Source organism: Anabrus simplex, chromosome 2, assembly GCF_040414725.1.
Source record: "Anabrus simplex isolate iqAnaSimp1 chromosome 2, ASM4041472v1, whole genome shotgun sequence".
Classification (NCBI taxonomy): Eukaryota; Metazoa; Arthropoda; class Insecta; order Orthoptera; family Tettigoniidae; genus Anabrus; species Anabrus simplex.
Genome location: NC_090266.1, coordinates 1,162,896,937 through 1,162,909,958, shown reverse-complemented (window position 1 = coordinate 1,162,909,958; position 13,022 = coordinate 1,162,896,937). Strand labels below are relative to the sequence as shown.

The window sequence follows — 13,022 nt, the reverse complement described above, 5'->3', positions numbered from 1 at the left end:
AAAGATGCATTTGAAAATTGCTCGTTCCCTGAATTTACAACCTGTTTACTAGGGGCTGAGTCTCGGGAAGATGGATTAGTCGACTCAGCCGAAGCCACTAGTCACTTTTTATTATTGGCATAGGTGGAATTTGCACCAGAAGTTGAGCAGGAGGGGGTGCTATTCGAATTTGGGCAATTCTTGGCGATATGTGAGAAAGCCCCACATTTAAAACAGCCTTGTGATGAACCAGCCCCATTACTTGTCCCACTCGACTTGATCAGTGGACACTTATTGCGCAGGTGGTCAGGCGACCCACAAGCATAACATTTACGAGGGGTGACTGATCGGCGAGGTGGAGGCCGAGTATTACTAAAGGAAGGCGGGGGTTCTTTCGCTACACGCAAAGAATCGGCGTATCTAACTCCTTCCGCTGAGACGGCCAATGCTTCAAGTTCCGAGAAAGTTTGCGGGCACGCCGCGAAACACAAATATGACCTGTAGGGTGGTGAAATCCCTTCCACAATAGCTTGTACAATCTGATCCTCAGGGAAATGAAGAGCAAACACCCTAGTATAAAACTTAATATCTTGGATGAAGTCTGCCAAGTTTTCATCCAAGCGCTGTACCCGATAATAGTACTTCTGAATAAGGGAGGACCTGGCCCTCGCAGGGATGAAGTTAGCTAGCAAGTGGGCATGGAAATCCTCAATAGATGATTGCTCGGCAATGGCTCTTACGATTTTATCAGAGAGAATACCAATAGCATACGGATAGATAATTTGCAAAATTTGACATGGAGAAAGAGAAAAAACAAGGGCATGATCCTGAAATTCAACTAGAAATCTTAAAAATGAAATTACGTCACTGGTGGTATTAACGGAAAACTTAGAGATACCTCTGAGCAACATTGCCAAGGGATGAGGCAAGCTACTAAACCCGGGTGACATAGTAGGTAAAGGTTTCAATGGCAAGGTAGTTACTTCAGAACGTACATTATTTAATGAGTTACGGCGTTCAGACTCGTCCAATGGGGCAGAGGTTGTTTGAGCAGCAATGGTTTTCCTATTGACTTCTCCCTTATGAGGCTCTTCCTCGCTACCTACATTCACCGTGACGGGTTGATCAGTTTTGGGAGGAACCTCCCCAGTTAACAATTGAGTGACCTTGCTAGATAATTCAGAAATATTTTCAAGCAGCGTACTAGCTTCCTTCCTCTGAACGTCATTCAACTTCAGAGACAACAGATCATTAACTCTATTTGAAAAGTGATATAGCCTGGCTTGCACACGCTTAATTTGATTAGGAGAAGGATCATTTTCATCAAAAAAAACTAACTACAGATGCTAGCCCAGTAATATTCTCGACGATCGTGGAAAGAGAGTCGTCAATTTCTTTCTCTCCCAAGGTGGGGATGGAAATGGGCAAATCAAGGGACTCTCTAAGCTTATTGGTGTCTACTGCAACCGTGCCTCCAGATTGCACATTTCTAATAGTTAACTCATATATCAACTCCTCTTTGCGCAAATAGTTAAGATGGAGAACATCGCGAGGTCCGGGCATGATGACAGAACAATTTTGAAAAACTCAAAAAAAATTCCAGCAACTGAGAAAATTGTTAGAGTTCGGAATAAAACAATGTTTAACCGTCAAAAGGGCTAAATTGAGACCCATTCAACCACGCTCTGCTACCACTTGTTACCGTGTTTTAGTGGTAGGTAGAGGTGAAAGAAGGTGCGGGCGTGAACGGGTCTCAAACTACGGAATCAAAGTTAATGTAAAATTTAACAAGGTTATATTTTCTTTTCAAAAACAAAGAAATAACAAGCATGGCAGGTACAAAGTAGCAAGTCCAAAGGGTAGTTACAATATTTACAGGATTTGGGCTTCGCGCCCTGACTTCACAATGCTTGGGCAATCAGCTCAGTTTTACCCCAAACACAAGTTTCAACAGAGGGGCAGAAAACCCCATTCATGCCTAGGAGTCCTTGCTCCAAATTACACTGAAAAGCCTCCACGAGGCATACAACACTCAATTTTCAAAAGAGCCACACGCTCTCAACTTTAAGCCTCTCAAAGGCCACACCAAACTCCACCTTCGAGTTGTCCTCACTGGACATAGACACAGGGGTAAAATACCCAACCTACTGAGGTCTATTAAATGAAAAGGGGCAATTACATGACCTCTAAAATAACAATTTGAGAGGAGGCGATCTGCACTCCTAATACACTTGTTTTTAAAACCTAATCTGGCTCTAGGCCACTAATGCAAGGGCTAATCCCATACTACAGAGGTGACTTTAGAAAAGAGCAATTTGTTTTACGTTAACGAAGAATAGGTTGAGAAAATAAGTTCACCTCAAAACAATGTGAGTGGGAGCTCGAGAGGGTTAGCACTCTCTATCCCAATATGCAGCTTTAAAAGAGAATAGATGAAAAGATTGGTTACATTTTAGGAAAAGGTTACATGGTGGAAACGCTTCGAACCCGCTCCGAGAGTTAAACTGCCAACCTAGCAAGAAAAGAAGTTATTAAGAGGCCATTACCTGGTGTTGAACAGCTGGAGAAGAAAGAGGCGCTTCCCGCCCCCTGCTATGTACTTTACACACTGAAAGATGGAACAGAAGTGGCCCGGAGACCCAAAAATCAGCAGTTTAAATACTCTCGCGGAAGGTTCTAGGCGTTTTAAGGAAGAGAACACCCGCCCACAATCACTTTATTGGCTAGGGTACAGAAACATATCCAAGTTGGGGGAAGATACATCGGATTGGTCGGAAATTACTAAAAGAAATTCGGGATTGGATAAATCTAAAACAAGGGGAAAAAGAGGGGTATATAGCCAACTTAAACAATAACAGAAAGAAATTTAACAAGAAACAAACTTTTGAAATAAGAACTTCTCCAAAAAAAATAGTTCTTTCACTCCGCACTAGGGTGCACTATTGTTGATCTTCAGTAGTGTCCTCTAGAAGAGAAAGTTCACACTTCTTACTACAAGCAAAACAAAAATACGTCGAAAATGACACAGTTCAAAAACTCCAAAATTTCCAGGTAGAGACATCTTCTGAGAAACTTGAAAATTAATACTGTCCATAAAGTTCAGACTTCCTCCAGCAGAGGAGTTTCAACAGGCGCACATTTTAAATTAGCGGTGTGGAGGTGTACCGCCCGGTACAATAATAATAATAATAATAATAATAATAATAATAATAATAATAATAATAATAATAATAATAATAATAATAATAATAATAATAATAATAATAATAATAATAATAAGCTATTAATAATACAACTCTCACTAATCCGCCATAAACAACTACCCCTCTAGTTGTTATACAATAAAAAAGATAATATTCTAAATGGTAAGATTACCTCAAACTAAATTATTAAACATTTTCAATAAGAATTTTTTAAATATGGTTAGGTTATCTAAAACATCACAATGTACCAGTTAATGTTAATACTACTAGAACAAAAATTACATAGGAGACTCTGTTGAAAATTGTATCTGGTTTATGTACCTCGCGTCAACACTAATCTCTTGTTCCCAATCTGGACAGGGTATATTTAGTTGTTCGGAATGTGGACAATTTTTGCTTTGTTCTCAATCTGGACTGTTCGCAATCAAGACACAACCGCGTTCTCTGCAATAGTGTGAGCCACATGTGCCCGGATGTTGCGTTATGTGTTCCATTAACATGCACAGATAGTGAAGAAGCTTATGACGTAAATTACAAACTACAAATAAAACACAGTATTATGCTAGTCTGACTGTCAGAGTCAGATTACCACTAGTCTGTTACGGTCCGACTCGTTGGCTGAACGGTCAGCGTACTGGCCTTCTGTTCTGAGGGTCCCGGGTTCGATTCCCGGCCGGGTCGGGAATTTTAACCTTAATTGGTTAATTCCTATGGCACGAGGGCTGGGTGTATGTGTAGTCTTCATCATCACTTCATCCTCATCACGACGTACAGGTCGCCTACGGGAGTCAAATAGAAAGACCTGCACTTGGCGAGCCGAACCCGTCCTGGGATATCCCGACACTAAAAGCCATACGACATTTCATTTCATTATGTGTTACATATTATAATCATTATAAAATATCAAAGCCATTTTCTTGACAGTGCTGATGTAGTTATTTTATTATTATTATTGATTATATACAGTCGTATCAGCACACACTTCATTAAAACATAACCGGTTTTGGGACACTAAGGTCCATCATCAGTGTTAAAATTTAAATTTAATTTCACATAAGTGTGTCGTCAAAATGAGTTAAATTGAGTTTAAATTGTAGCCCTGTTGACATCAACTGTAAAAATAAGAAAAGAAAAGAAGTGGAAAATTATGAAATTAATACATATAAACTTACAATGTTGTTGTAAAAGGTATGGTCATACCATAGGAAAGGCTGGCTTTTCCTCATGCTCAGGCTGTTGGTCGAGTACTAACAACACTACGGAACCGGCGCAGCAAGCACATGATGTTACGTCACCTCAAGGTTTCGTTGGAAGCACCTGATGTTACGTCAATTCAACATTGTAAACAAGATGTTGAATTAAATACACGTGAAAATATTGAGATATTTTTGGCGCAGACAAGGAAACCAAATAAAATTTTAAATGAAACAGTCGCAAGCAACATCTTGTTTACAATCCTGAGTTGACGTAACATCAGGTGCTTCCAACGAAACCCTGAGGTGACGTAACATCATGTGCTTGCAGCGCGGTTCCGCAGTTAAAGCTGAACGTTTGTTAGTACTCGACCAACAGCCTGAGCACGAAGAAAAGCCAGCCCTTCCTATGGTATGTCCATACCATTTACAACAACATTGTAAGTTTATATGTATTAATTTCATAATTATCCACTTATTTTCTTTTTCTTATTTTTACAGTTGATGTCAACAGGGCTACAATTTAAACTCATTTTAACTCATCTTGACGACACACTTATGTGAAATTAAGTTTAAATTTTAACACTGATGATGGACCTTAGTGTCCGAAAACCGGTTATGTTTTAATAAAGCGTGTGCTGATACGACTGTATATAATCAATAATAATAATAAAATCATTATGTGTTGATACATACATTATCATTATAGACTGTTATGCCTTTCAGCGTTCAGTCTGCAAGCCTCTGAGAATTTACTAAACGTCGCCACAATCCTCGATTTGCAACTAGTGTTGTGGCCTCATTTAGTTCTATACCTCTTATCTTTCAATCGTTATAAATCGAGTCTAACCATCGTCGTCTTGGTCTCCCTCTACTTCTCTTACCCTCCATAGCAAAACCCATTATCCTCCTAGGTAACCTATCCTCCTCCATTCGCCTCACATGACCCCACCACCGAAGCCGGTTTATGCGTACAGCTTCATCCATCGAGTTCATTCCTAAATTAGCCTTTATCTCCTCATTCCGAGTACCTCCTGCCATTGTTCCCACCTGTTTGTACCGGCAATCATTCTTGCTACTTTCATGTCTGTTACTTCTAACTTATGAATAAGATATCCTGAGTCCACGCAGCTTTCGCTCCCGTAAAGCAAAGTTGGTCTGAAAACAGACCGATGTAAAGATAGTTTCGTCTGGGAGCTGACTTCCTTCTTACAGAATACTGCTGATCGCAACTGCGAGCTCACTGCATTAGCTTTACTACACCTTGATTCAATCTCACTTACTATATTACCATCCTGGGAGAACACACAGCCTAAATACTTGAAATTATCGACCTGTTCTAGCTTTGTATCACCAATCTGACATTCAATTCTGTTGAATTTCTTACCTACTGACATCAATTTAGTCTTCGAGAGGCTAATTTTCATACCATACTCATTGCACCTATTTTCAAGTTCCAAGATATTAGACTGCAGGCTTTCGGCACAGTCTGCCATTAAGACCAAGTCGTCAGCATAGGCCAAACTGCTTACTATATTTCCACCTAACTGAATCCCTCCCTGCCATTTTATACCTTTCAGCAGATGATCCATGTAAACTACAAACAGCAAAGGTGAAAGATTACAGCCTTGTCTAACCCCTGTAAGTACCCTGAACAAAGAACTCATTCTACCATCAATTCTCACTGAAGCCCAATTGTCTACATAAATGCCTTTGATTGATTTTAATAATCTACCTTTAATTCCATAGTCCCCCAGTATAGTGAACATCTTTCCCTCGGTACCCTGTCATATGCTTTCTCTAGATCTACGAAACATAAACACAACTGCCTATTCCTCTCGTAGCATTTTTCAATTACCTGGCGCATACTGAAAACCTGATCCTGACAGCCTCTCTGTGGTCTGAAACCACACTGGTTTTCATCCAACTTCCTCTCAACGACTGATCGCACCCTCCCTTCCAAGATGCCAGTGAATACTTTGCCTGGTATACTAATCAATGAGATACCTCGATAGTTGTTGCAATCCTTCCTGTTCTCTTGCTTATAGATAGGTACAACTACTGCTTTTGTCCAATCTGAAGGTACCTTACCAACAATCCACGCTAATTTTACTACTCTATGAAGCCATTTCATCCCTGCCTTCCCACTATACTTCACCATTTCAGGTCTAATTTCATCTATTCCTGCTGCCTTATGACAATGGAGTTTATTTACCATCCTTTCCACTTCCTCAAGCATAATTTCACCAACATCATTTTCCTCCTCCCCATGAGCTTGGCTGTTTGCAACACCACCAGGATGATTTCCTTTTACATTGAGAAGATGTTCAAAATATTCCCTCCACCTCTCCAGTGATTCCCTGGGATCTATTATGAGTTCACCTGAATTACTCAAAACACCGTTCATTTCCTTTTTCCCTCCCTTCCTAAGATTCCTTATTACTGTCCAGAAAGGTTTCCCTGCTGCTTGACCTAGCCTTTCCAGGTTGTTACCAAAATCTTCCCATGACTTCTTTTTGGATTCAACAGCTATTTGTTTCGCTCTGTTTCTTTCATCTACGTACAAATCCCTGTCTGCCTCGGCCCTTGTTTGGAGCCATTTTTGATAAGCCTTCTTTTTACGTTTACAGGCTGCTCTCATTTCATCATTCCACCAAGATGTTCGCCTTTTCCCATCTTTACACACAGTTGTTCCTAGGCATTCCCTTGCTGTTTCTACTACAGCATCCCTGTATGCCACCCATTCACTTTCTATATCCTGAACCTGCTTACTGTCTACTGTTCGAAACTTCTCACTAATCATATCCATGTACTTCTGTCTAATTTCTTCGTCCTGGAGATTTTCTACCCTTATTCGTTTGCAGACAGATTTCACTTTCTCTACCCTAGGCCTAGAGATACTTAGTTCACTACGTATCAGATAGTGGTCTGTATCATCGAAAAATCCGCGGAAAACTCGTACATTCCTAACAGATTTCCTGAATTCAAAGTCTGTTAAGATATAGTCTATTATGGATCTGGTACCCCTAGCCTCCCAGGTGTAGCGGTGACTAGCCTTATGCTTGAAGAATATATTCGTAACTGCTAAACCCATACTAGCACAGAAGTCCAGCAAACGCTTCCCATTCCCATTAGCTTCCCATATCTTCCCCACATTTACCAATCACCCTTTCGTATCCTTCAGTTCTATTCCCAACTCTCGCATTGAAATCGCCCATTAGCACTATTCTATCCTTGCTGTTGACCCTGACCACGATGTCACTCAATGCTTCATAAAACTTGTCAACTTCATCCTCATCTGGACCTTCACATGGTGAATACACGGAGACAATTCTAGTCCTAATTCTTTCAAGTGACAAATCTACCCACATCATTCGCTCATTTATGTGCCTAACAGAAACTATGTTGCGTGCAATAGTATTCCTGATAAAGAGCCCTACCCCAGACTCTGCCCTTCCCTTTCTAACACCCGTCAAGTACACTTTATAATCTCCTATCTCTTCCTCGTTATCTCCCCTTACCCGAATATCACTTACTCCTAGCACATCCAGATGCATCCTCTTTGCTGACTCATCCAGTTCTACCTTCTTTCTTCCATAAGCCCCATTAATATTGATAGCTCCCCATCGAATTCCATTTCGTTCGCCAAGTTGTTTCCAAGGAGTCCCTCGCCTGTCAAATGGGAGTGGGACTCCATTACTCCCATAGGTCCGAGGCTTGCTTAAAATGTTCTGAGCTCGGTAAATTCATGAAGCAGGATGCTACCCTACTTGCACATAGTCCAAGTGAGGATCTCTCCTCTAACGGGTTATGGACCACCGGTAAATTGTATAGTCCTAGCCGCCTGACCACAAGGAGGGCCAGGACTCAGAATATGTCCGAGATGCCCACTCCCATTCCATAGCAACTGGTATTCCGACACTCAGGACCACTTACTGCCACTCAGCCGTTGCCCATGGTTCACGAACTAGGACGTGACTACAGTAACCCACAAACATGAACCATTGTTGATATAAAAAATATTATTTTAAGTTATTCGTTCATAATATTTTCGTTTTTGTTATTTCAAGTGAGAAAACTGCATTTACGAGTATATTATTGCCAGTGTTTTGATTACTTTTTTTGCAATAAACCGATGCCTGTAAAAAATAATGTGAATACAGAATTATAATCAGTAAACTAACTTAGTATGAAAAGTAAAATTTTACAGAGGTCAGTCAGTCACACACCACATTTTTACTTATAACATCCTTATAAATTGAGGTTCAGATGTGTTTTTTCTGCGAAGGAGCAGCTGAAACCTTCCTTTCCAAACAGTATTTTACAAAACAGTATTCTAAATAAACTTTCAGAGAAATAGGCAAAGAAACGTGTTCACGTGATTAGAGAGTTGACATTTATGTCAGTCAGTCACGGAAAGTTTGGAACCAAGTATTTAGTGCGATTTTTATTTTTAAGCCATGTATTTCATATCATTGTAATTGCCCAGTGTTCCTTTATCCTATCATGTTATTAGAGTTTTCAATTTACACCCACCACAACGTTTATATAGACATTGTCTTGCTGAAGTGTATTGTAAATATCAGGCAGTCACAAATGAAATTGCTCTATATTAAACCAGTGCTAACAGTGTTAATATACTGGCTTATCAGTTCGTATATCTAATGTTAACCTAGAATGTGTTCCTCTTAGCACTGTTACAATCTTTTATACAGACCATATTAATATTTCAGATTAGCTCAATGGCTTAGCTGGTGGCTTTTCACTCGGAAGGCTGAGGTTCTAATCCCCGTCTATCCTGATTCCAAATGTTCATCTCAAGGATCACGAGGCATCAGGACGGGTATCTGGTCTTCAACCCCCAATCAAAATCGAAATGAGGCTGTGTGGCTTCAGCAACCTCAGATATAACTGGGATAAGCTAATGAAAATGTCCCTGTATTAATATTTCAGATACGCTACCTGCATCATCACACTGTACTCGATCTCATATTAGGTATTACTCTAATGTAACAGTGGAATGTCGTCTAAGGTGGTGTTAAAATGCCAAAAAATTTCTCTCATCTCTAAAAGTGTGGCTAGAAACAGAATCGCTCGCAAATGTGTATTACTTCATGCAGAAGATAAAGCGGTGCGAGATGTCTGGGTTCACTTGTCACAGACCGCTAACCGTGGTGGGGAGACCTGCGCGTGATACCTATCGCTTAGGTCCGTATTCACCAACGTGAGTAAAAGCTTTTATCTTGGATTAAATCTAAAAAAGCGAGATAAGAGTTGCATTTGTATTCATCAGCAACATTATCTCGGTTTAAAATTTTATCGGAGAAAAGTTGGCCGGTAAAACAGAAAATCTAAGCTTTCCTTTCAAGATGGCAGCCTGTAAACGGATTGAATATCTAATTGAAAGAGAAAATCAGAGCGACGCGTAATATAACCAAGATTATGCAGTAAAACGTCCTAGGTGGATAAAATGAACGCGCTATGTACTTTGAAGACTACGATGACACTGATTTTGAAACACGTTTTAGGCTACATAAAGCTTCGACATTGTCGGTCTTATCCATGGTAGAACATAACCTAGAATTCCCAACACATAAGTAGGCCTAAGGTGAACTCTTGCATGGTACACGACTGAATGACTTTTCAACGAAGAATTAAGGAAAACTGCCTCATTTTTTGAGTGAAATATACAATGTTTAGGCTATAATTTTTCTTATTCTCAATGATGTTAATGTTTTCTGCCACCAAATTCAATAACAATTCATTCTCTTGGTAAGTCATACTCGGCTTCCTCCTTCGTTTCTGGTTAATAAAGGCAATATAATCTATGATATATTTTTTCCAAACGCCAAATGAAACCAAAACCTGTTTACATTTCGATAGTGGCGGCAGCATGTAGCCATTTGCTTTCCGTGCGTTAGTATGAAAATATCAAGGTTCAATTTCAGTTTGAAACGAAAACTTAGTCTTCGTAAACCGAGATATTAAATTCTATGATCGTTAACCGAGATAATGACATTATCAGAGTTTTGGAAATATAGGATAACAGCAAATGTTGGTGAATACGTGCCTTGCCCGAATTACCTTGTTACTACTGTACTTTCGCAAGCGTTACCTCTACGATACTTCGAATGAAGAGTTACATACGTAGTTAAGGATATCCCCGACTTGTAGAATAGATATCTGGTGCTGATCATGCAGACTGACGGTGAAAAACTGGACCACGTCTACAGTAGAAATTTCACACCTTACGTAACTTCCTTAAAAGAGGTAGAAGTAAAACCTACCAGTGAACAACGCCATTTTAAGTTGCTAGGTGTAGTATGGGTAGCATTCTACATTATGCCAATAAAATAACCGTGATGCAACAATCCATTAACGGCCTTGGCTGCCCAACCAGATGGCCTACAAATACTTGAATACCAACCGTACAGTGTGACCTCCTCGACTGTACTGCTTGTCTTTCTTGACTGGATCCACCACGTCTCTATCAGACAGTTCCTCAGTTGGTCTCACGAGACTGAGTGAACTAAAATCACTGAAGTGGTCGGGAATCGAACCCGGAACTTTCGGATAAGAGGCTTGCACTCTACCCCAACATTACGTGGCTGGCCAAGGTTTACCTGGCAGTAGGACTAATTCGGTGTACAGAATTCATTGTTCAGGTTAAAATACCTAAACATACTTTTGTTGACACAGTGTTTAAGATGTCGTTGCCTAGAAGAAACTTGCCGGTCTAGGATCATGTTATCATGGTAGGAGGCAATTTGGTGCCCATAATCTTTCTTTAATCTCATGAGTGCTCTGCTGTACCTGATGCCCACTAATACTGTATATGATGCACTGTAGCAATAGGTCATGTCTCTACTTCTCTTTCCCTTTCTTGATGTGTTCTGTTTTACGACTAACACTCATCAGTGTTGACACTAATTGATTGTCAGGCTCTCCTCCTCGGGTGTCCCTTGGGTAGAGTAATGTAGAACTGTGTTGTGTGTGTGTGGATGTGTTTCAGTGCCTCCAGCTATCACTCCGTTCTCGTTTGGAGAGCTTTCTGCAGGTGAACGAGTGCGGGTGACGTGCAGTGTCAAGCGGGGGGATCCCCCGCTCTACATCACGTGGCTCAAGGACGCCCGTTCTCTCCCGACCACCCCCGGCCCGCATGATGACCTTGACCTGATCATCCAAGATGTTGAAGAGTACTCTAGTGTTCTGGCGATCCGTAGCGTTAGCTCTAGACATAGCGGCAACTACACCTGTGTGGCGAGCAACCGGGCCAGGAATACAACATACACCGCGCAGCTGCTGGTCACTGGTAACTAGCATGTGGGCAGTAGACCCTTGTGGCGAGGCTCCTTGGTACCGTGGTCTTCAAATCAGGACAATTACTTGAATATGGTTAGATCTTAGGTGATGTATGACAGAAACTGCTCTGTGTCATACTGGAGGTATTCAGTAAACGTTCAAAGGAGAACTTGTACCTGGAAAATGAATAGTAGATACAGTCGAACTTCGATAACTCGAAGTGCTTGTGGAGGATAAAAACACTTCGAGTTATCGAATATTCAAGGTATAGAAAAACAAACATACATCTTCGACTCCACCAATGCCATTATATTTTCTCTGCACCTGCAAGTTTGTACTTCAAAACCAGCTTTATTATGCCTTTATAGGAAACATTTTCATTTTAGATACTTAAAAATTCGTATTGAAGAGAAGTTCTTATCCTTAATTTCCCTATGCTGTTTTCATTGTAACAGCATACTACCTACAAATGTCTCTAGCACATTGACAGCAGCACCAAACACATCCTCACAAAGTGATGACTGTCCTCAAATAAAGCTGCGAAATGTGGCCAAGGAGAACGAGGAACTCACAACTTACACAAAACTCCGTACTGTCAACTGCTTGCTGTGTGTTGCAAAGTAGCTCAAAGTAGGAATTTAAACTACATATAAAAGCCAATTAATAAAATGCAAAACGTGGATATTTTTGACAAGGAGAGTGTCTTCTTAATGTCATTCAAAAGGGAGCTCACACAGAGAGAAGTCATAAATTAAATAGAATATCATGCTTGAGTACTTTGAATAGTTTTAGTCATTAGGTTCATTTACATTAACAATGTATATTTTAGGAGAAATTAAAATATTAATTTGAAACTCACACTTAGGCCTACTACTGTCCGTAGTCCATAAGTAAAGTATAAGGTTTCATATTTTAATTTGTATTCTATATCATTTATAACATCAGAAATAAGAAATGGAAATGTTCTGTAAGTGAGCAGAAATGCCGGTTGAACAATAAATCAAATAAGTGAATAAACTGCTGTTGAACGCGGCTACTCAAGGTTGTGATGTGGAGTACCGTCAATCTGTTATAGCATGCGGCAAGTCAAACAATACACTATGACTAAAATTTGTATACTACTTGTATAAGGAGGCGAATTAAGTTAAGGTTCGTTCCACAGGAACTAGATTTTCGTGCGGATAATGTGTAAACGTAAGCGTAATGTTTCCCATAATTTCGAGTTACGGAAAAACATTTTACATCTGGGCTTCAAATATAGTTCGAGGTATCGAAAAATTCAACTAATAGAACCTCGAGTTATAGAAGATGTACCTGGGTATATTCCGACCGGAAACGTAAATCT

At 40.1% G+C, this 13,022-nt stretch overlaps 1 protein-coding gene across 1 annotated transcript in view; it reads left to right on the top strand.

Annotated features, from left to right (window-relative positions):
• Positions 1-13,022, top strand: part of LOC136863821 (cell adhesion molecule Dscam2) — a 760,504-nt gene that overhangs the window by 438,126 nt on the left and 309,356 nt on the right. Inside the window, exon 11 of the mRNA XM_067140158.2 lies at positions 11,388-11,687. Within this exon, the coding sequence (XP_066996259.2) occupies positions 11,388-11,687 (300 nt within the window). The remainder of the gene's footprint in view (positions 1-11,387; positions 11,688-13,022) is intronic.